The sequence below is a fragment of the Thunnus thynnus genome, chromosome 8, assembly GCF_963924715.1.
Source record: "Thunnus thynnus chromosome 8, fThuThy2.1, whole genome shotgun sequence".
In the NCBI taxonomy this organism is placed as follows: Eukaryota; Metazoa; Chordata; class Actinopteri; order Scombriformes; family Scombridae; genus Thunnus; species Thunnus thynnus.
In genome coordinates this window covers 25557455-25578335 of record NC_089524.1, presented here as the reverse complement: position 1 = coordinate 25578335, position 20881 = coordinate 25557455, and the positions used below count along the sequence as shown (strand labels likewise).

Sequence of the window (20881 nt, the reverse complement as noted above, 5' to 3'; positions counted from 1 at the left end):
CTCACAAGCCCATAAAAAGAACTTGTTCACTATCTTAATATGCTTACCCTGAGATGTGACTTGATGTATGCGCTCAAACACTGAAAGCTACCAGTGTCAAAGCATCTGGGGAAGACTGATGTAAACCATTTCATCTCATCTCATTTCCACATCCTCTAGTCCCCCTCTGCTTCTGCAATCTTCTTTCCCCTCGTTCCCTTCATTAGATTGCACCCCTCTCCTTGTTGAAAGACCGACAAGAAAGCTGGTTATTCAAATTTAAATCAACACTGACAGAGAAGCAAATGTAAAAAAGAGAGAGAGGGGTAAAGAGAGCTACAAAGCTTGTACCTGACGTTGTTAGTATTAATGTGATTCCACTGCGAGGGATGGGATCGATGCAGTCAGATGAGGGACTGTGTTAACATCCTAATCTCTAATAGCATCAGAGCAGCCAGACTATAAAAACCTCTACCAGTTCAACCATGAGCGTGTGCGTACACACACACACACACACACTCACACACACACAGGCACAGATCAAGATGATAAGACAGACGGAGAGGACACGAGGAGCCATTAGAGGAAGACCTGTATTGTGTGTTGAAAGAGAATACCCAGATAGCCTCGATGACCCCGTGCCAGACTCTTCCTTCACTGTGGTTCACATAACAGAAGCACAGTTCTCAGGAAAATCACTGAACAAGTAAGATATGCCAAAAATATTATATTATAGGCCAGAAAGTGTCTTTATACAGGGTTGTGTTCATTTTTAACTGTCTGCATAAATCACAACTTAAAGCTTTTTTGAGTGAAACATTATGTCTAATGCAGACATTAGATTCAACATTATGTCTAATTTGAGCTGCACTACACAAGGTTTCTATGTCAGGAAGAAAGTAGTGCGTTATCAGCCTACTTAGGTCAGACAAGACTGCAACAAAGAAGAACAACCCCGCCCTTCCCGAGCGCTTCAGTTTTGCCCTATTTGCTAAAAATAAAATGTAGTTCCAGGTATGCTCAGCGGGGAGAAATCTTCCTCTCAGTGCACAGGAAGTAGCAAATTTACATTAACAAGTGAAACACAAAACTTTCTCTTAGACAGCAGAAAGAAATGGCTACATCAAGAGAAAGCCCTCAACGATGTCTAAACCTCGTCTCCACCTCCATTTAGACATTTTAGCCTGAGGTGTTTGCAGTTTTATTAATGTCAACAGGTATTTATATACCTTAACTGCCATTTGAAGTACATGTACATGATACACATATAGTTTATATTTTTCTTTTGGTACATATCACACTGTAAGATTTAACCACAGCAACATTGACACTCATATTGCTAAGATTAATCCCTGACCTAAAAGAGGTTTTTCCATTGTACCCCAGCCTGTTTGAAAAGCCTTTTGTTGATCAAAGTTAGACAAAGGCAAAAAAGAAGAAGCGATCTTTATTTCTCCATGGGGCCCCATTGCTTTAAAACATTCCAAATCTAATTTTGACTCATTAGTAAACCTCTGGAGTACTTCTGTCTCATACTGCAGACACAACCTCTGAGACTTGCATGTGTGCGTGTGTGAGACAGCATCTTTAATTACCCAGGTAACACAGCCAGATGCTCCATCACTCTGGCAATGGCACTGATTAAAAGCAGTAAAATATTCATTTCAATCAGACACCCACATGCCACATGTATAATTAATGCACAGCGGAAGGACACAGCAACTTTTACCACAACCGCACACACATTTTCATCACCATATTCCCTCTACATGCCGTAGCCCAGCTGCTGCATGTGTATTTATGTGTGTGTGTGTCGGTGCGGATCCAAGAAATGGAATTGTGGATGAGCCACTTCGAGCAACACTCCACAGGGAGGTCAGAGGGTAGCCAGGATGCATTCTGGGACATCATTCAGCCACCTACACAGCAGATGTGTTGGGTTGCTCTTTCACTGCCCTGACTCTCTCTGGGAGTGTTTTTGTTGGGGAAACAGCATCTTGAGTTTGCCGTATACCGTGCTTTCTGCCTTCTCTGTTGTGGGTGTGCTACCTTTTCTGCTATTTCTCCTACTTTTCAGCAGTGCTGTACTTGTCAATACCTTGAAATACCTGCAAGCAGTTTGTCAGAGGTCTCAGAAGCGGTCTGATGTCTCTAGTGGGCGGGAGAATATATAAACACAAAACAATCTGTGACTTGAGGTGAAGTTACAGACATAGACATCTGATTTCTGACTCACTTCATGGAACAGATTTCTTCTACGCCCAGGGCTACACACGACACAGAAAGGGACTTTCTCATCCAGCATTAGTGCAGAAATATGTTAAAAATCAAATGTTTGATTTAAATGTAAATCACACCAAAAGGAGGCTCTTGTTTCTTTTCTTCTCTCCTGTCAATCCCCCTGGTTCCACTTTGTCTATTTTCTATTTCTGTCCTTTCAATCCATCCGACTGCTGTGTCTTTGTTTTGCTTGATTAAGCCCTCTGTCGCAGTATTGTTTAGACTCCAGCAGTAGGCTACAATTACTCAGCGCAGTGTGTGTGTGTGTGTGTGTGTGTTGTATCACACTCATTACAATTACCTCTGGGTGTGAGTGTGTCATCTGTTGCCTGCTCATGTTCCAATTTCTCTCTGAGTGGTGAGGGAGCCACATCCAGATGCTTCAATGTGCACACGACAATGTGACAAGGAAATGGGAAGTCTCCATGAGAATAAATGGGAGCTGGGTATCCAAAAATCCTGAAAAAGGTCAAATCTGTGAGAGCAGGGAGAGCAACACCTTTACACATTTTTATTGAAACTTGCCTTCGGCAGCAGAAAGTAAGAAGGCCCATGTGCTAAAAGGGTTGCTCTTATGCTCTTTTTAGTACACAGAGATAAAACAGACTGTAGGATTGATCTTGTAGTCAACAAGCAAGAACTTGTAACAGTTGGCAGAAATTACAAAAGCTCTGCAGTGAGGCCGACTGATGGGAATTCTAGGAGCTTTCATTTGATTATGACCGTCTTGGTATAATCTTGTCTATGTGATTTCCAAACTTTTCATCTGTCTGATCAGCTGTGAGAGGCCAGTGAGGACTTCCCCCAGGAGCCTTGCATCAATGAGTAACTGCTGTAGCTGCCAAACACTCACACAAATACATATATGAACACTATAGAACAAACTGCTTGGTGCATAAGTCTACATTTCTGCACATCTTTCACTCACTGCTAAATTGGTTGGTTGGAGCTTTTTGATGTTCTTATGCAATGTCACACAGGCTCATAATTTCCTCTTAATCTCTCACACGCAGAGTACATATTAAATTGTGTTCCCCTAATCTTCATTTTTGTTGATCATATATGTACATGTTTGATCCATTTGAATTTTAGTGGATGTTACGATAAAAAATCCAAAATAACACTTTTTTTCTTTCAAAGCTTTTATTTTTTTGGCAACCAATTTGGTTGTTGATATGCAAAAAACAACATTCACCTTGGCTCTTTATTGCACAATTTTATGCAAATCCTATCTCTGCCCACTTCCTCTAATATACCTGTAGACTGATAAAGACCTATCCTGTTTGCAGTAAAATAAAGCTTCTACTGACTGTTGACTGATATTTTACAGGCTGTTGCAGGCTCAGCTCTTAAGATGCATGACACAAATAAAATAATTTATCCCAAAAGAAAACACAGTAGTACCCTTTTGATTTCACAGTATAACAAGTGTGCTATTTGTTTCAGCACACACATACTCAAAAGATTACCCACACACAAAAGATTACCGAGATATGAACCATAACTGCCCTCCCCTTGTCATCGAGCGACTGTGCTCGCAGGCTGTTGCTGTAAATGAGAATGTTTTCTCAGTCAACTTGCCTTGTTAAATAAGATTTTACAAAATCCCATGAAAGATTTCTCAAAGCTTGACGGTGGATATTGGCATTCCTGTGCAGAAGATGGCGTTTTAAAACCTGCAAACAACCGAGCATAAATTTACACCATTAAGTCCCTCAGGCTAGAGAATGCATAAATGCTGTGTGTGTGGCATGAGAATGCAGCAGTCATAATGAGAATGTAGATGTCCTCTGCCTGCCATGGACGAAGCCTCCAACATGCATGCACAAAGTGCTTACTCTCGTCTGTTGCCGTGTGTCGATGAATAATGCACATATTAATCTCGAAATGTATGGAAGCTTTGCTAATCAGTTCAGCATTTCCCCATCCGAGGTTATCTAATTAATATGGCATCTTTGTAGTCACTAGGCATGGACAACATTCCCTGAAGTTCAGTCAGTAGTAGCTGCAGTAGAAAGAAAGGTTAGGAAGGGCCACTGATTTTTTCTTCTTCTCCTATTTATTTTTGTTGACTTTTTCCCAACATTTTCTCAGTTCAGAATGACCTTATCTGCTTCTTTCCTCACCACCATCCCCAGCTCCACCCTCAACGGTGAGCAACCAGTATGAGTCTTTAGTGTAACAACAGAGACAAACTCTTACCACATGTGCACTCAGGAACTCTGACATTTAATAGACGACAAGCATGAAAAGTCTTTTAGCAGCAGTAAATAGTCTGCAGTTCTGCAAATACAGCAGCTGAGCATTATAGCAATCACTCACTCATGTGAAAAATCTGAAGTTTGTGAGGACTTAACATCCCTGTCAGCTGGTGCTCTGCACCCTGTGCTGTTTCTCAGCAGGAACAGGGGGTGCAACAGCTTTGTCTGAGGTTATGACTGGGACTGGACCTTTGATCTCTTGATCCGTGTTTGGGGAAAGAGGAAGCATAGTCTGGGCAAGCAGAGCTGCAGGCAGTCTGGTAGGGCTGCGGGGAAGGGGCTTGAGTGACTCCCCTGGCCCTGCTCTCCCATGGTCATTAGCCTTCTCCAGCAACACACGGACACTCTTGGAGAAGACGGTACGAGGGTCAGTAGCAGGTAGAGCAGGGCAGAGACAGCTTTCTCTCAACTCCAGGGCCTGGACAGAGACAGAAAGAAGAACAAACACACAGACACTTTCACATAAAGAAAACTTAACTTGCTCAATTCAAAATGAAATAAAAAAAAATGTCTTTACACAAATGAAAAAAATACAAAACATAATTAAACTTCAGACAAAAAGCTCATTGACAACAAACACAATATAAGATGGCTGTTGTATGTCCTGTAATAAATGTCTATTGGTTTGGTGGAGAGCCATTTGTTGTTTTTGTATGCAGCAGGGTTTCCACCAGTGTATTGTAAACCCGGCGGGCCTAAGCACTGGGGAATTCTATTTTTAAATGTATTTTTAAGATGTTTTTTGAACTAAAATGTGTTACAAAAATAGCGTAAGGAATAGCTCAGAGTGTAGGTTGTGTGCGTAGCAAGTGTCGTTATAGTTGTGAACATAGCAGTGCAGTGTGTGTATAGTTAAGGCTATTTGTCAGTGAATACATGCGACAACTCCTCAAGACCCAAGACCCAACTACCCCTCCCCCCAAAAAACCCTGATTCAGTATCATTATTATCAGCTTCTTGTTCTTTTTACTTTGTGATAAGGACTTCTACTGTATATTTAATCAAAACACAGCTGTGAACTGAAATGAGACAAAAAGAGAGCGAGACAGATAGACAGAGAATGTGGAAGAAAGAAAAAGAAACAAAAACAGAAGAAACCAGAGACAAACAAAGACAACAAAGATACCAAGATAAACAAATACATTGAGCTAAAGGGAAACTAAATAGGACAGACACCACAAAGATAATCAAAGATATTAGAGCATGTGACTCCTCTATGTTGAATCAGTCTCATAGAGGTTGGATATAACTGCAATCACCAGCAAGCATTTACAGACTGTCTTACACACCCACATACAACCAACTCATTAATCTCTCACTTGAATCACCTACAAGACTCTGAGCACATACATGCACTCGGCTTCCCACTCAACAGGCTCTCCCTCTCATGCTACCAGTGGACTTAATGTGCTTTGCTTAAGGATGATGAGCACACTAGTGGAGGCGGAGTGCCCTCAGAAGAGTTGGGTTAAGTAGCTTGATGCTGTCACCTTTTTGCAAGGTTAAAACCATCACATTATGCTTCACTTTCACCCGACCGAGCTCAGCTGTTAACTGGTTTGTGTGTGCTGCTACGCTGGATTGAGCAGTTTGGTGTGAGGAGGGTATTACAGATACCAGAGCCAAAGAGTTCTCACACACAATGCAGGCCGATGAATCCCTAAACAATAGTCTTCATCACTTCGCTGCCTGTGGCTACAGCCTGGCCTCGCCAGCGACTGCTGCTAGAGGTCAATCTACCACACAGGGTTTCAGTATGATGCACGGGCACATACCTATAACACACACACACACACACACACACACACACACACACACACACACACACTCATAGAACATGTACACACTCAATAACACAGGCACCTGATGGACAATTAGTGGTTTACCCATCTGTTCGTCTTTGGTGCTTGGAGCATCTGATGGTGTACCAACAATCCAACTCACGCTCAAGGTTAAAGTCGCTGCTGCCTGATACATTGTTAATCTCTCTCTCTCTTTCTTTTTCTCTCTCTCTCACTCATACATGAGATGTAATGACTTGGGATGTTAACGCTACCATAGAAGTTGCTGCTTTAACCACTTGCTGATTTCCCTTCTAGCCTTAAGATACGATTGATTGTCTCACCACAGTACAGGAACATGTGTGAGCCTGTGGGATCGAGCTGCTACCGCAGGGCTGTTTTCTTTCAGGTCCTCAGCTCAAAGCCTCCAAGACATTAAGTTATAAGCAGATAAGCAGATATCCAGGCCCCAGAGTGGCAAAATGTTTTTCCTGTCTTCCTTAAACCCTGAATCTTTCCTCTCCTCCCCAAGTCTCTCCTTCCTCTCTGCCCTCCTCTCCATGTCTGCAGGTGGATGTACATCTCTCCAGACGATTCATTAGCTCCATTAAGACTCCTTCCAACAGCTCCCAAGCTGCACTGATTCTCCTAAACAACAGACAGGTGTCGGGCTCTCTCTTCATACAGGGATCAAATATACTTTCACTTTAGACAAAGAGATTAATCAAAGCTACAGAAATTTGTCTACTTATATAATTTAAGTAAAAAAAAGTAGCATGAAAAGATCTTTTGTTCCTGTGTGTGTGTACCTGTGGTATGAGGCGGTCCAGCTGAGTAACTCTGTTTCTGTGCGATGGATGTGTAGACAGCCACTCGGGGAAGGTGGGCTCTCCACTCAGCTGGTCTCTGATTTCCATTTGCTGCCAGAATACAGGGCCCGCTCGCACATCTGCACATGCCTTGGAAGGACACACACACCCCATAGATTTAGAAACACACACACATACAGTGTGGCATCTCTGTGTCTTGAGCTGAAAATCTTCACTAATAACATAAGGTTAGTTTAGTTTGACAATGGTGCCCCCTAGTGTCCTGTTGAGAGATTACAGGGCTTGATAACAGCAGCTACGTTACAGTATAAGTCTGAAATGTTAAAATGCTGATTAGCCTATAAGGAGCAAGACATGTTTAGACAAGGCCTTAATCATTAAACATAACCGCTCCAAAAGCCCTAGTGATCTTTAGTATTGTCATATTATATTAAAGGGGTACTCCAAAGATTTTGTATTGGATTTGCACAAAGATGGGGAACTAAAAGAGACAGATTGAAAAACCAATGGTCAAAATCAAAGCAGCAGAGGCTGAGATATGCAAACTGATAGTCGCTTGTATGGGTCAATGCTGGATCCTACATTTCCCATAATGCTACTCAATAGCATCTTTCATTAAGCCTCTTTCACACATAGTTCCCGGTAAATTACTGGGATAACCTCTCAGGCACCGATAGTGATTTTCACTATTCACACATGCAGCTACATTCAAGAGCATCTCCGTCTTGTGCCTTTACATACATGCCATGGCAATGCCGGAATAGATGGGGCAAGGGACAGTCCAGCAGATGGCGGTAATGCAACACTTATGGATGCCAACCGCCATAAGACTCAACAGAAGAGGGTGAAGCTCACGAAACGCAGATCAAATTTTCAAACTAGGCAGTCCTGATTAAATATGAATCAAGATTATGTTACTGCGTTGCCTATTTCTCACCTCAAATGTTTCCTGGAACATATTTTAGTCTGCTGTTAAGCCGTAATATAAGAAATTTTGTGACGCGGCCGCCATGATGAGTCTTGCGATTGGTTCGCTAGCTCCACGTGAAAACGTCTTTCGTCAGATGGACGTAACCTTTTAGGTGCTTGTCCCCGCAATGTTACTGCTGCAATGTTACTACAGCCGTACTGGCCTTGTCCCTGAAATGTTACTAGGTCTTTAGGTGGGAAATTGGCGGTACAAATTTCCCTGAATTGCGATTCCTGCTCCCATTCTCACATGACCCTATGCAGGAAATGTTCCCGAACATTTCAGGGATAGACAGTATGTGTGAAAGGGGCTTTAGACACCTGCCAAACCCCACATGTCCAGTTTGTAATGTAGTTTTTTTGTTAAAAGTCTCAAGCCCAAGCCAAGATAACCCTGATGAGATCACCAGGGAGTAAACTGAACTTCATGTGTAAAATCGTGGAGTGCCCTTTTAAGTAATAACAAATTAGGGACGATGATACCTTAGCAGCCAACTGCAATCCGACTTGATCTGCTTCAGCCTCCAGTTTCCTGCTGTAAGGACGGTTGAACATAAACTGAGGGAGAAACAAATGATGTATGTATGAGAACTATAAGATTAGCAAAATTTAGCGAAAGTCAGAGTTTATTCCAGTGCTTTAACGTTCAGACAGATCTACAATAACAATGGCATTACAACATATAGTAACATGTTGCCATGTCAGTGAACATTGTATATCAGGTGTGTCAACGTTTCCTTACTTGAGAGGCAACCAGGAAACTGTGTTATACAGGATATATGGTTAACATTCTGTAAAAAAAACAACAAAAAAAACATGATTCACAGTGATATGTGTCACCTGTGTGAGCTTGTCCTGTACCCACTGTCCCAGCAGTGCCAGGCTGTCTCGAGGACACACGGCCCAGATGGCTGTCAGCAAAACAACGGACAGGAGGTCCACGACATGAGACAGACTGGCCTGTTCTGCCTGGGGGAGGAGAACAGAGCAATGTGGAATGACAAGGAAGGGGTGACAGAGGAGAAAATGAAGGAAGGAGTAAAGTGAGGGATTTGGGTAAGAAAAAGAAGGGAATGGGATAGAGAGAGAAAAATAGAGGTAAAAAGTTTTTGGGGGATGAGAGAGGCAGCTGGAACATATCGATCGTTCCCATCTATTTTAGCGAATCTTTAACGCTGTAACAGATTTAGAGGTTTTAACAGCCAATCCAATAGAGCACATCTACTGGGTAATACCAAGCCCATCAATGCTCATTCCCTTCATCTTATTAAAATCTCCTTCAAGCATTTCCTCCGAGGACGTTTAAAGTCTCGAAATACCCACAACTTCATTAGACACTTTTTTAGAACAAGAAGATTGGGCTTTTATAGCCGGAGTAAAAACAGCCATCTGTGGAGAATTAATAAAGCACGACAGTGCCCTGGGTCGACAGGACTTTGGTCATCATAGCCCTGACAGGATCAGTAAGTGTTAGGGGTTGACTGTCAGTGAGTCTTCATCACCGGCTGATGCAACAACACTGCAACTGATGCCACTTCAGCCATTACTATACTTCTGAGACAGAGTGGGGGCTGATGATGAATAGTGTATAGTGTATAAGGCATAGCTATAGGAGGTCCGCATACATATTTTACAGCCTTGTGTGGGAGAGACCTGGAAGACTTCCAGCTGTACTTCTTCTCCGTGTGCCCAGGGCTTCTAAATGACTAAACTTTGTTCTTTGTCATATTTGCACTTTAATTGTTTTCAGTGACTCATCCTCATGCAAAGCAAGGTCTGCCGCTATCAACTAAGCCTGTCATATTTCAGAACACCATGCTGTTTTTTGTACACTGCACCAATTCAGACGGAGGAACTATATTCATGCTCGACAGAGCTGACAGATTTCTGTGTTTTCAGCATCAAACTCAGCTGTGGATTTGTGTGTTGTGCCATTTAATGTTTGATTCCCTCACACAACTACAACTTGTATTGAATGAATAAATGCACATGATGAGAGATTGCTTTCTGTATATGAATAAAGTGACAGGTATAATACATTGCCTATTATATGTCCTGCACTTCATATGAGCAGATGAACAAGATATTGTCTTGTCACATAAACTGATTGACTCCCACTGTCAGGTAAAGTACTACAGAAAACTCACATGAAAGGTGATATAATCAAGGGCGGAAAGAAGAGGCCACAGACACAAACACAGTCTTCAGAGGGTTGTGTACTTACAGAGTGTCCCAATAATGCATGAGCCATCTCGTGTCCCAGGACAATGGAGAGCTGGTGAACATCTGCCACAGCATCCAGCATCCCAGTAAACATGAACACTTTTCCGTTCTACCCAAAGCAAAATACAGTCAAAATCTGAGCCACAAGGTGTTTACAGATATTCTGTACAGATTGTACAAAAAAAAAAACTGTCAACCTGTTTGTGACCACCTGTCTCATCCCGCTACATGTGTTAATTATCCCAGACCTGCAAACCACACCTTCTCTGAGCAACTTATAGTAAATACTATTTACCTTATTTACCTAATATTCACTCATATTTTACTTTCTTAGCTATTTGTCATGTGAACAGGAAGCAAATGCAAGAAAACTAGAGTTTGAAAAACTATTCCGCCTTCTTCAATTGCTGTAACAAGGAAACTTGAGAGGAGAAACAGTTGTAAAGACACACTCCGTCATGTGAAAACCTCCTCACACATGAGTTTAAAGATACAATAATGCAATAATATTGAAAGACACTTAAGTATCTAATTCTTGTTCTGTATTTCTTTTACTTACTGGAAGGACAAAGGCGTTGGTGTTGGGGCTTTGCACCACATGGACGCTCCAGGTGACCTCAGACATTTCAGGGATGTCGCTGTTTCTTTGCGCCAGGTGCTGCACCACCCGCTCCACCACCTGGTGACGAGGGTCAGTCTCTGGAACAAACAGCTCCGCAAACTCTTCCATGTACTGAAAGACACACAAATAAACAAACATATAAGGAAGAATTTAAATTTGCTTAAATTCTCATATTATTACGTTTTCTCCCCCTCTGTTCTTTTAACTAAATATAATTTTACTTGACTCACTGACTCCATGAATCTTCGCTCACAATTAATAATGTTATGTTCTGGGAAGTATGAAGTTGACAGCTCATGTTTCTTTACACAGAGATCAGTACAAAAAGCCTCTTACACCGGTCAATGTTACATATATAATAAATATGGGCTTTGTATGTAAAAAGCATGATTGGTGATCTGATGATCCATCATCATCCAATAAACTCCCTCCAAGCACATCATCACCATCATCATGTTTGCTCCCATCCCTCCTCCTCCTCTCACCGCGTCTGAAGTCAGAGCTGCCAGCTCCATGTAGTTCTGTCGGCTGAACACCAGGAGGCGGGTCCGTCCTGTCACAGGGGATTCATCCAGGTGGGTCAGGAGAAGAAGGGCTACAATCACCATGGCAACTCCTGTCATTGCTGCCAGTTGCCAGCGGCGCTGCCAGGCCCACTCGCGCATGAGCTGCCGGCGGTTGGCTGGTAGTGCCACCCACCACTTCCTTATACTCCTGTGCACAGAGGGAGGCCACAAGCTCTGAAATATCTTTTATGTAGCTTAAAGAGCCTCAGGCAGTAAATTTTACATCATATACTGCACCAAAGTGGTAAAAGATGAAAAGAGGAGGATAATTTGCCAGAAAGTTTGGCATTTAGTAGAAAAGGCAAGTAGAAAAATCAGTAGCAAAAGTTCCATTTAGAAGTTTAAGAATCCAAACAGACTCACTGAGATGAATAATTTGCTTTTCAAACTAACTATGGCCAAGAAAATAGCATCAAAACATGCATAAATCAGGCTCATGACAATGTACTATGGGGGCCGATACTTTTTGAAGTAGTGACTGAACAAAACAACTCTGTGTATTGCAGGGAGTTGCAAATTCAATTTTAAGCCAAAGTGAAGCCTCACTGATAGTGTGTTCTGGAGCTTGTGTGCCAAAACCACACTATCATAGACAGTCTAGTCCGGTGATTAATTTTTTAGCAGTTAATCAAAACCAATTAATTAAAAGAAACAAGGCAACAATTCCTACAGTAATTAATTTGTTTATAGTCAAATGACACAATTAATACAACTGTTGATTAAGCAATTAGGAATGTGTTCATTATGAGATGTATGATTAAAGAACACTTTCCCTTTAACCAATGAATACATTTATCAATTTATATGTATATTTAATGGAAAATTATCAAGATTTTGCCTGTTTTTCTGCGTCCATGTTATCAACTTATTAAAGGGCACATTTTATCCAGAATAATTATGTGTAATTGCGTTTTTACATGTACTGTATGTATGGGACATGTTACTTATCGGTTTCATTATGTCATATTAAAGTTTTAATTTATGTTCTGATTAACCAACACTGACAAGCCACCTAACTGTAAGACTACAGCTCCACTATGTCTCCTACCTGCCCAGTATTATAGCCAGGAGCTTCTGCAGAGGTTTGAGAACCATCCATATGAGAGGAGCAGCAGGCAGAGCCCTAACAACAGCTGAGGTGTGGAAATGGTGTCCGCACTGGAGCAGGACAGGGCCAGACTGCGGGGGAGAGGTGATTTTGGGACTAATCTGGTAACACACTCTCCCAGCGTTGCCATGTAATGACAGAGGTAGTCCAGCCGGAGTGGCTCTGAGGTGAGCTGTGTGACAGCTGGACTGAGAGGACAGAGACCAGCCCGCCTTCTTCACAGGATGCCCGGCTTGTTTGCGCACCTGGAAGTTTCGAGTCAGGAGTGCAGAAAGGGAACAGAAGCGACCTCCCCTTAAAGCATGAACACAAAGTAAAGCCATAGTTTGTGCCGCGGACTCTTAACTTTCCTGGTTCAGGCGGATAAAACAGCTGCCAGGTCTTTAGTAACTGCAGACGACGCCAACACAGTCGTCTATTGTCTGAGAGGGCTAAAATAAGTCATCCTAAAGCAGACTGTACTGTCAGAGCACGTTAATGGTACTTTTTTCCTGAGTTAATTTGATAGCGAACAGTCATACCTGTTCTCAGCTGTCAATGTCAGCGCTAGCTCCGTGTAACCTTGGTTACCACTATCCAACAGCCGCTAACGGACATGCTTGCAACTGTACAAAAAGTTTCATTTATAAATGCTTATCGAGTTAAAAGCCTTTAAATCCCTTTCCGAAACGCCGATACGTTCAACACGGACTGAAAGGAACTTAAGTTGTTTGGGATATTTGCGCTGCTGCTTCCAGAATGAGTCTCCCCCAGAAACAACTCCGCGACAACAGTTCCGACCGGCCTGCAATGAAGGTTGGTGCTGGATCGGATCAGCCGGAGGGACTATTTGCTAAACCCTCGCGAGATCTTGACGTTAACCTTAACCTTTATGCTTAACCTAACCCTAACCTTAACCCTAGTCCCGCGAGAGAGGTTAAGCCAATCTAGAATTTAACATGTTTTGTATTTTTATAGTCTATGGTATTGACGCTTTCTCGTCCCTTTAGCGTCCTGCCGTAGGTTAAATCATGAAATGAAATATTTATGCTTACAAATATCAAACGAATTGATATGAATTCCCGTATGCAAATTTAAAATAATCGCTGCGGTTTCCTTTTAATGACAAGAAACTGCAGCTACTTTTTTGCCTTATGAGGAAGTCAAAGTTATAGCCTGAATTCTGGACATTGTGTTGTAAATGACTACACCAAAAAATATATCTATCGAGCTATTAGGCTACACCAAAAAAAAAAGATCAACAAGAGCACAAAATATGAAAATATATTTTTATTTCCGTGTTAAAATTACACCAACAGAACTGAGAAAATGAAAAGCTTTGACCTACATTACACACACACACACAAACTCTCACTTTTTTTCTCTCTCTCTCTCTCTCTCTCTCTCTCACACACACACACACACACACTTCTACAGGGTTTTTGGTTAAATGATTTCAATGAGAACTCTGCTTACAGTCTGATACTAGACTCATAAAATGTTAAAAAACTAAATGAGAAAGTTGGTAATACTGATATAAAACTTAAAAGTACTTACACTGAAGTTTATAGTGAGTCAACTAATATAGTATATTAAGAGTACAGTCCGATATTTGGTCCATCACAGTAAATAGTCATGTCCAGTTGACAACACGGAGCCCAGATGTAACACTGTGCTGCTGTTTGTCTCTGAGGTTGTGGGCTGCACACCGCTGTCTGAAGCTGAGTCTCCTCCCTCCAGGGGCCTCTCCTGGCTGATCAGATGGTCAAAAGCGAGGTCATCTGAGTCCACAGGTCTAGGTGAGATATTTAAAGCCTCACCTTCTTCCTGGTCAGATGGTTGTTGCTTGGCTATAAAGTCTGAGTGGAAAAGAGCCTGAATCTGGGTGAGGAATGGGTCTCCCTCCTCCTCTGGCAGGTGCTCCAGGTACCTGGCCAGAGATGACAGCATCTAGAGGAAGGAAGTTAAGTAATATGTAACTTTAGAGTCTTGTAGTCACTGTGAGATAGCCGGATAACCAGCACAGACTTCAGGAAGTGACTTCTCCTAGCCGAGAAATACTACATAATCCCCCGTAAAACCACAATTTAGAATAGCTTCATATTTACTGTGCAGACATGAAAGTTGTATCAATAGTCTCATCTAACTCATGGCAAGAGTGCAAATAAGTAAGTTTACCCAAAATGTCAAACTAGTCCTGTGATTAGACTGATTGGCTAGACTGACCTTTTCCAGACAGGTAAGATGGGAGTCCTTCCGGAAAAATCTGTCCATCTGCACACTCCTACCCAGAGTAGAAAAGAATATTTTAGAAATATACTTCCACCTCCTGGTTTACAAACAAGACAAATTGTTCAATGTCACAAAAAGACTGTATCAACATTTGACCACATTCAGATTGTGTGTCACTCACCCGGGTGTTTGAGAGTATTTATGGATGATCCACAGGGCTCTCCTTAATGTTTGCTCCCAGTCTGGAATGTCTTGTGATGACAGGAAGTCGAATCTGTAGGGCAGCTCTGGGAAGGAAGGAAGGAAGAGAGAAACTCAGTCAGAGAAGAAAATATGCTACTGTGTGCAGAAATCACTGACCTACATTGTCAGCTTCATTTCAAAGCTTTTTGATCTGAACTGTTTTGAAGTTTTGAGTCTTGCCTTATTGTGTGTTTGTGTGTGTGTCCGTTATACATACTCTGTGGACCCGAGGGCTCCTGGCTCTCTTTCACCAACAAGCAGGTAGTTTGAGAGTGGGGGGAGGGATTTGCTGGGTCATATGGGCTCACTATCATCCCGATAAAGGGGGCTCCGCCACGCGAGAAATAACTCTGGAACTGGTCCTGCGTGTTTATATCCCGCACTGAGGGGTTGGGGTGGAAGGAGGGATGCGAGTGGTACCAGCCCACCACACTGAAGCCCAGGGATGACAACACATCACAGGCCTGCGTCTGAGACACCGGGTCCATCTCACACTGCAGACCTGTACTCACACTGTTACACGGTTCTGCTGCACAGATCTGCACCAGAGCACAAACACGGAAACACTTTTCCATAAAGTCAGTAATCAAAACATGTTGTAAATAAAACCTCTAGCCTTGTCGACCCCATTGTTGCTCCCAACTCCTCCTACCTTTAATACTCTCTCCTCCTTGTTGAAAGTTCCGCCCAGCAGACCGATGACTTCCCCCCGTGACACATGGGCATGCTGAAGATCACAGCGTATTTGATCATTTGAGCAACATCAAAGAAAAGAAATATTGCAAAAGAAAGATAATTGGTTGTATTGTAGAGAGTGTCATGCTTTGTAGGCCAGCAAAAAAAAAAAAAAAAAAAATCAAAAGCCCAGTTAATTAGCTCATGGTGCACAAGTCCAATCAACTAACAAGTAAAACAAGAAGAAATAGAGCAAGATAACACAAAATACAAAATTATTAGTTAACACTATGTATGACACAATAAGCAACACAGGAAAGGTTTTATCCCATACCAACCAAGAGAGAGAAAAGGGAAATAAAATAAAAATAAGAATAAATTTAAAAAACAAGTATGTAATAAAGCAAATATCTTTAATTCATAAAGAGCTAGCCGACTAACTCTGGACCTGCTCTAAAGAGACAAAACATATAGTTTGTGTGGTTGTGTGCGTACCATGTCCATGATTAGAAGAGTCTCTGCACACACAATAACCTGGAATGGTTCCTGGGGAAAACAAAACAAGAGCTTTTTAACTTGATATAAATGATGCCTAAAGATGAGGACAATTAAAATGTAGTTGCTGGTTAATAGAGTAAGTACTGTACAGTAGCAGTTGGATCAATGAGTGCATGTTACATATAGAGATGTAATAAAACTCATATTTTTAACTGTTATGAGGGTTATGGAGACATAACCTCACATTAAATGGGTGTTTATGACTCCCATCCTGCGTGATAGACTGTATTACTGGTGACAGAATGATGAGACAGATGTCACTGACCTGTACGTCCTCTCCAAAATACCTGCAGGGGATCAGCTGGAAGGGATCGACCGATCTAGAAGGAGTGACACCTTAAGTATTTACACATTAATAAAAACAAGGATGTCGGTAATTCGGCATGTGTCGCATCACACTCACCCTCTGTATCTGGGGATCTTGCAGGGTTTAGGCTGCTTCTTCATCTCCTCTCTCCGCAGGGCGAGCTCCTCTGCACTGAGATGCTGATGCAAACACCAACAATACGAGATCAGAATACATACTGGTGTGAATCCCCCAGTGAATGTGCCCATCTGAGAGTGTACAAACCTCATATGTCTGTCCCTCCAAGTCTTTAGCGTCACGCCAGTTTCCCCAGATGTCCCTCACACGGCGCTTCCGGGTCCGCTACAACCAATCAGCAGTTAGCTCAAGGTCCGGCAAGCTCACGGTTCGGATATTTGACTTTAGATGTCAGAATTGAAGAGTTTATGGGTACCTACCATACTCTGCAGCCTCTGTGCCAGCTGATAGGCCTCTAGCACATCTTTGCCCTCTTTGTGCTTGGAGCGGTCCACCACCTTTGGCCGATTATACACTGCTTGTTCTACAGAAAGAAAGAAAAAAACAAAACAGAGCCTTAAAGAAAAAAGGGAAGCAAGATTCAAAAGATAAAAAGAATAGAAGTGAAGAAGGCTCAGCAGGTTTACCACAGTTGAAATTGATGGCTCCGATAAGTTCCAGGTAGGTGTGTATTCTCCCAATACAGTTGACGTCACCACAGTTCTTGAGGCCGGGACGAACCGATGTCTTGTTCAGGTACCTGGGCTTGCTCTTCAGCCTGTTGAACAACAACAACAATGATGATGATGACAGTTAATTCTGGCATGTTTGCTCATCTGCAGAGTCGCGTTGCAATGTTTTACCATTGATCCAGGATGTAGTTTCTGATCTTCAGATATCTCTCAGGAGTCTTGGATGGTCGTCCCTCAAAGAACTCTGGGATGGCTTGTTTCTCATCCTCAGTGATTGTCTCCATGTCCATTTCTATTTCCTGCTCAGGGACTTTAAGCTCCTCTTCTTCCTCCTCCTCTTCATCCTGGTCTTCATCTGGTCTGTCACTTAGACTCTCCTCAGCCTTATCAGAAGGATCTGTGAGGCAAAAAAAATATGAATTTTCCTAACAATCACAAGAGATCATCAAGAGGTGGATTTACATCCAAACAACAGGTGTGAGTCTCACCTGTGCCGTCACTACAGGCCTCTTCCAGCTGTTGTGTAGTCTGTGCAGAGCTCTCAGACTGGGAGCTCTGGCTCTCCTGCTCATCAGTCATATGAGTGTTTATTGGAACAAGTGATACAGTCTCCTTGCCTTTCTTATCTAACTCAGTCACAGCAGGCTCCTCTGAGCCAAGAAGTGAAGATGAAGGCTGAGGACTTTGTGGAGACAGACAGCTGTGGCCAGGTTGTTCCTCTGTCTCAGTTGGACCTGCCTCTTTCTGCTCTTGTGTGGGACTGTCTGTCTGGATCTCATGGCCTGTTGGCTGATCTGCCTTACAGAGCTCAGTTTCGAGCACAGCCTGCGGTTTGTCGTCTGCCTCTCCATCATCACTCAGGTCATCGGTGATGTCTACGTCCTCATCCTCATCATCAGAAAGCTTCTCTATACGCACAGTGTTTGCTAGAGTGGGGGCATGACTGGAGGTGGGCTGAGGAGGTTGCATGTGCAGCACGGGGCCTGTAGAGGGAGCTGCAACTCCAGGTTCAGATTTACCCTGGAAAAAAAAAAAGTTAAAAAAATTATTTCCCAAACCTTCCAGAGAAATGCATTTGGTTTGTAAAAGAGTCTGAATAATAACAATAATAACAATAAGAAGTTTAACTGTGCTGAAAAAAAATTGTGAAGAGAGACTATCATTAAACTTTCATTAACACCTGTGTGCTACTTAGTTTATCAGGGTGACACTTTACTTGAAGTACATATATAGAGATACTCCATGGTTTATAACACACTATAATGTAGTTGTGAGCTGATATAAGAGTTTTTAATGTATTTATCATAACTATAACTCCTACTGTGGACACTCATGAGTGAAGACTGCTGTATAAACAGATTATTAATGATTATGTAGTAAAACACAGTTGTAATAATGTGTCTTCATAGGAGAGGGTATAATTGTTGACAAACACTGTACATTAATAAACATTTAAATATATCTGCTTACATTATAGTGTGTTATAAGCCATTTATTACATTTTATATACAGCTTACAAATGCTAAATAGGTGGACTTAATTTAAAGTATTACTGGTATCAGTGTAACACAGAGAAAATTAAGGAAAGTCTCACCTTGTGTTTAAAATATTGTCTGGCATAGCTCTTGACTTGAAGAACAGTACGGCTGCCCACCAACTTGGAAATCTTTGTCCATCTTCTACCAAATTGAGCCTGAAGAAAAACAAAGCCACCAAGTTATTTAGACAACACTTTGCTTCAAACACGGTACTGGACTGTAAACAGAACACAGTATTTCCCAAGACACGAGGGGAAGCTTACCAGTCCCTCCTCGAACAAGTCTTTCTCTTGTTTGGACCAACGAGAGGAAGAGGTCGAGGCCGAGGTCTTGGCTGGAGACCTGAACATGCAACAGAGAAGAGTGTGATGTGAATGAAAGCCAACACTACGAGGAATCAATTTAGTGTGCTCATGTGAATGTTGAAAGAGTAACTGACTCACTTCTTCACTTTGGGCTTGTTGGCATCACTGTGCCAAATATGTTTGGGAATCTCCTCACCTGTCAGATAGTATCTGGAAGTTTAGTTTAGGATCAACATGACCGCACAGCACAGTACAGGTTCATTAACAACAACAAGAAACTGAGAAAAGACAGTAAAACCATCAAATCTTAAAATCCAAGAAGCTGTAACCAACTAAATTACTAAAATTTAATTTAATTCAGTAAAATAATTATTTAGAGCTGCAATGATTAGCTGATTAATTGATTAATAAATCAACAGAAAATTAAAGGGCAACAATTTTATTTTTTTTATGATAATCGAATAATCATTTTAGTCATTTTTTAAGTGAAAATGCTAAATATTCAGAAGTTGCAGCTTCTCAAATGTGAGGATTTGAAGCGTCTTTGTGACATACATGACATTTAACTGAATATCTTTTTAGCATTATCTCTATTTTCTGACATTTTATAGACAAAACTATTAATAGATTGATCAAGAAAATAATCGACACAAAATCCACAGTCCTCGTTTTGAGAAAAAATGATTTAAAAGTTTATCGTAAGATAATATGTGGCGTCAGCTGTCTCAGTTAGTCAAATAAACAGAATATCTTCCACAGTTACTGGCTCTTTTAGTGTCTGGACGGACAGTGTTTTCCTGTTCAGCTTCAGCGGAAAGATCTGAACAAAAAGAGGAAATTTGACCCTAAAATGACAGTAATTGAAAGATATTGACTTGATTTGACTAATGTGGATGACATTCATGGGGCAGGATTCATATTATCTTCAAGTGAACTTTTGAATATTTTGAATTTTCGCACAGGAGCAGAGCTGTCGATCATCATTTACATTGAAAATGCATTGTGAAGGGATCTCTTACTAGCCAGTATGAACAAGAGGAATGATTACAGTAAAACAACGTGTCAGTGCTCATTTGGGTAACCTGACTATTGATTTAGAACAAACTTGAACAACTGTGAACCTGTCCTTTCACAGGGGTACATGTCAGTACAGCTACTGAGTTTGTGCCAAGACGTGTGATGCATTTGAGGTCTGGTAAAAGGATACTGTTCCTCCAGCAGCATCCTCTCTATCACCTCTCTGTTCTCTGCGCTGATTGAACTGTCCAGCTCCCATGGCTGCACAACACACACACAGACAAGAGAGAGTCAACACAGGTACTGACAGTCAGACTGGAGCCAGCTGAAAGACTAAGCTTCATGAACTCATACCAGTATCCCAGCGCTACTCTTCCATGCAGACTGTGCGAACTGGTCGTGAACTAAACCTCCTCCGTCCAACTCGCTGAAACAGAAAGAAGAACAGCTTCATGAAGGAAACGAGGACACACACACATCTACTGTCTCATACACAAGACAGCCAGTACACAACAACCGGGACAACCAGGTGTCCGTTAACTAGCGTGGACTACAGCACACACCACCAGCTGACGGTATGAATGACTATTCTACTAAATAAGTAAGTATCTTTACCTAACACTGTCATCAAACTCGTCTCCCTCGATATCCACATCCACCTCGTCCTCCATATTGTTGGATAAACGTAAACACCGGAGAGGAGAGAGATGACTGGAGGA

At 41.9% G+C, this 20881-nt stretch overlaps 2 protein-coding genes across 3 annotated transcripts; both read right to left on the bottom strand.

The window, feature by feature from the left end:
• Nucleotides 1–3679: 3679 nt before the first annotated feature.
• oma1 (OMA1 zinc metallopeptidase) lies at nucleotides 3680–13416 on the bottom strand. 2 transcript variants are annotated; one of them, XR_010929323.1, is made up of 9 exons: nucleotides 12560–13416; nucleotides 11431–11659; nucleotides 10883–11056; nucleotides 10325–10432; nucleotides 8941–9069; nucleotides 8584–8658; nucleotides 7111–7260; nucleotides 6646–6949; nucleotides 4852–4938 (listed from the first exon to the last, which is right to left on the bottom strand). XR_010929323.1 is itself a non-coding variant. In XM_067597488.1 (8 exons), the coding sequence occupies exons 1-8, from the start codon at nucleotides 12940–12942 to the stop codon at nucleotides 4624–4626; spliced, it is 1563 nt and encodes a 520-aa protein (XP_067453589.1). In that variant the 5' UTR covers nucleotides 12943–13412; the 3' UTR covers nucleotides 3680–4623. The 2 variants fall into 2 exon arrangements, 1 of the variants encoding a protein (XP_067453589.1); XM_067597488.1 differs by lacking the exon at nucleotides 6646–6949 and having other exon boundaries at nucleotides 3680–4938; nucleotides 12560–13412.
• A 440-nt stretch (nucleotides 13417–13856) lies between these two features.
• On the bottom strand, nucleotides 13857–20881 carry mysm1 (Myb-like, SWIRM and MPN domains 1). Its single transcript, XM_067597487.1, has 19 exons — nucleotides 20778–20881; nucleotides 20517–20589; nucleotides 20353–20423; nucleotides 19284–19355; nucleotides 19104–19182; nucleotides 18897–18995; nucleotides 17791–18322; nucleotides 17474–17699; nucleotides 17258–17388; nucleotides 17051–17154; nucleotides 16878–16955; nucleotides 16710–16792; nucleotides 16572–16626; nucleotides 16244–16294; nucleotides 15726–15800; nucleotides 15291–15612; nucleotides 15012–15117; nucleotides 14825–14882; nucleotides 13857–14548 (listed from the first exon to the last, which is right to left on the bottom strand). Exons 1-19 carry the CDS (start codon nucleotides 20831–20833, stop codon nucleotides 14219–14221), a joined length of 2601 nt encoding a protein of 866 aa, XP_067453588.1. The 5' UTR covers nucleotides 20834–20881; the 3' UTR covers nucleotides 13857–14218.

Excerpts from the sequence above, each read along its gene's own strand:
- oma1 (XM_067597488.1), bottom strand. The coding sequence starts at position 12,942 with ATGGCTTTACTTTGTGTTCATGCTTTAAGGGGAGGTCGCTTCTGTTCC. Across the intron at positions 10,433-10,882 it reads CCAACGCCTTTGTCCTTCCA|AACGGAAAAGTGTTCATGTT; the intron begins GTAAGTAAAAGA and ends TGCTTTGGGTAG. Across the intron at positions 4,939-7,110 it reads TGGACCGCCTCATACCACAG|GCCCTGGAGTTGAGAGAAAG; the intron begins GTACACACACAC and ends GTCTCTGTCCAG.
- mysm1 (XM_067597487.1), bottom strand. The coding sequence starts at position 20,833 with ATGGAGGACGAGGTGGATGTGGATATCGAGGGAGACGAGTTTGATGAC. Across the intron at positions 17,155-17,257 it reads AGCCATCAATTTCAACTGTG|AACAAGCAGTGTATAATCGG; the intron begins GTAAACCTGCTG and ends TTCTTTCTGTAG. Across the intron at positions 16,956-17,050 it reads CACAGAGGCTGCAGAGTATG|CGGACCCGGAAGCGCCGTGT; the intron begins GTAGGTACCCAT and ends GATTGGTTGTAG.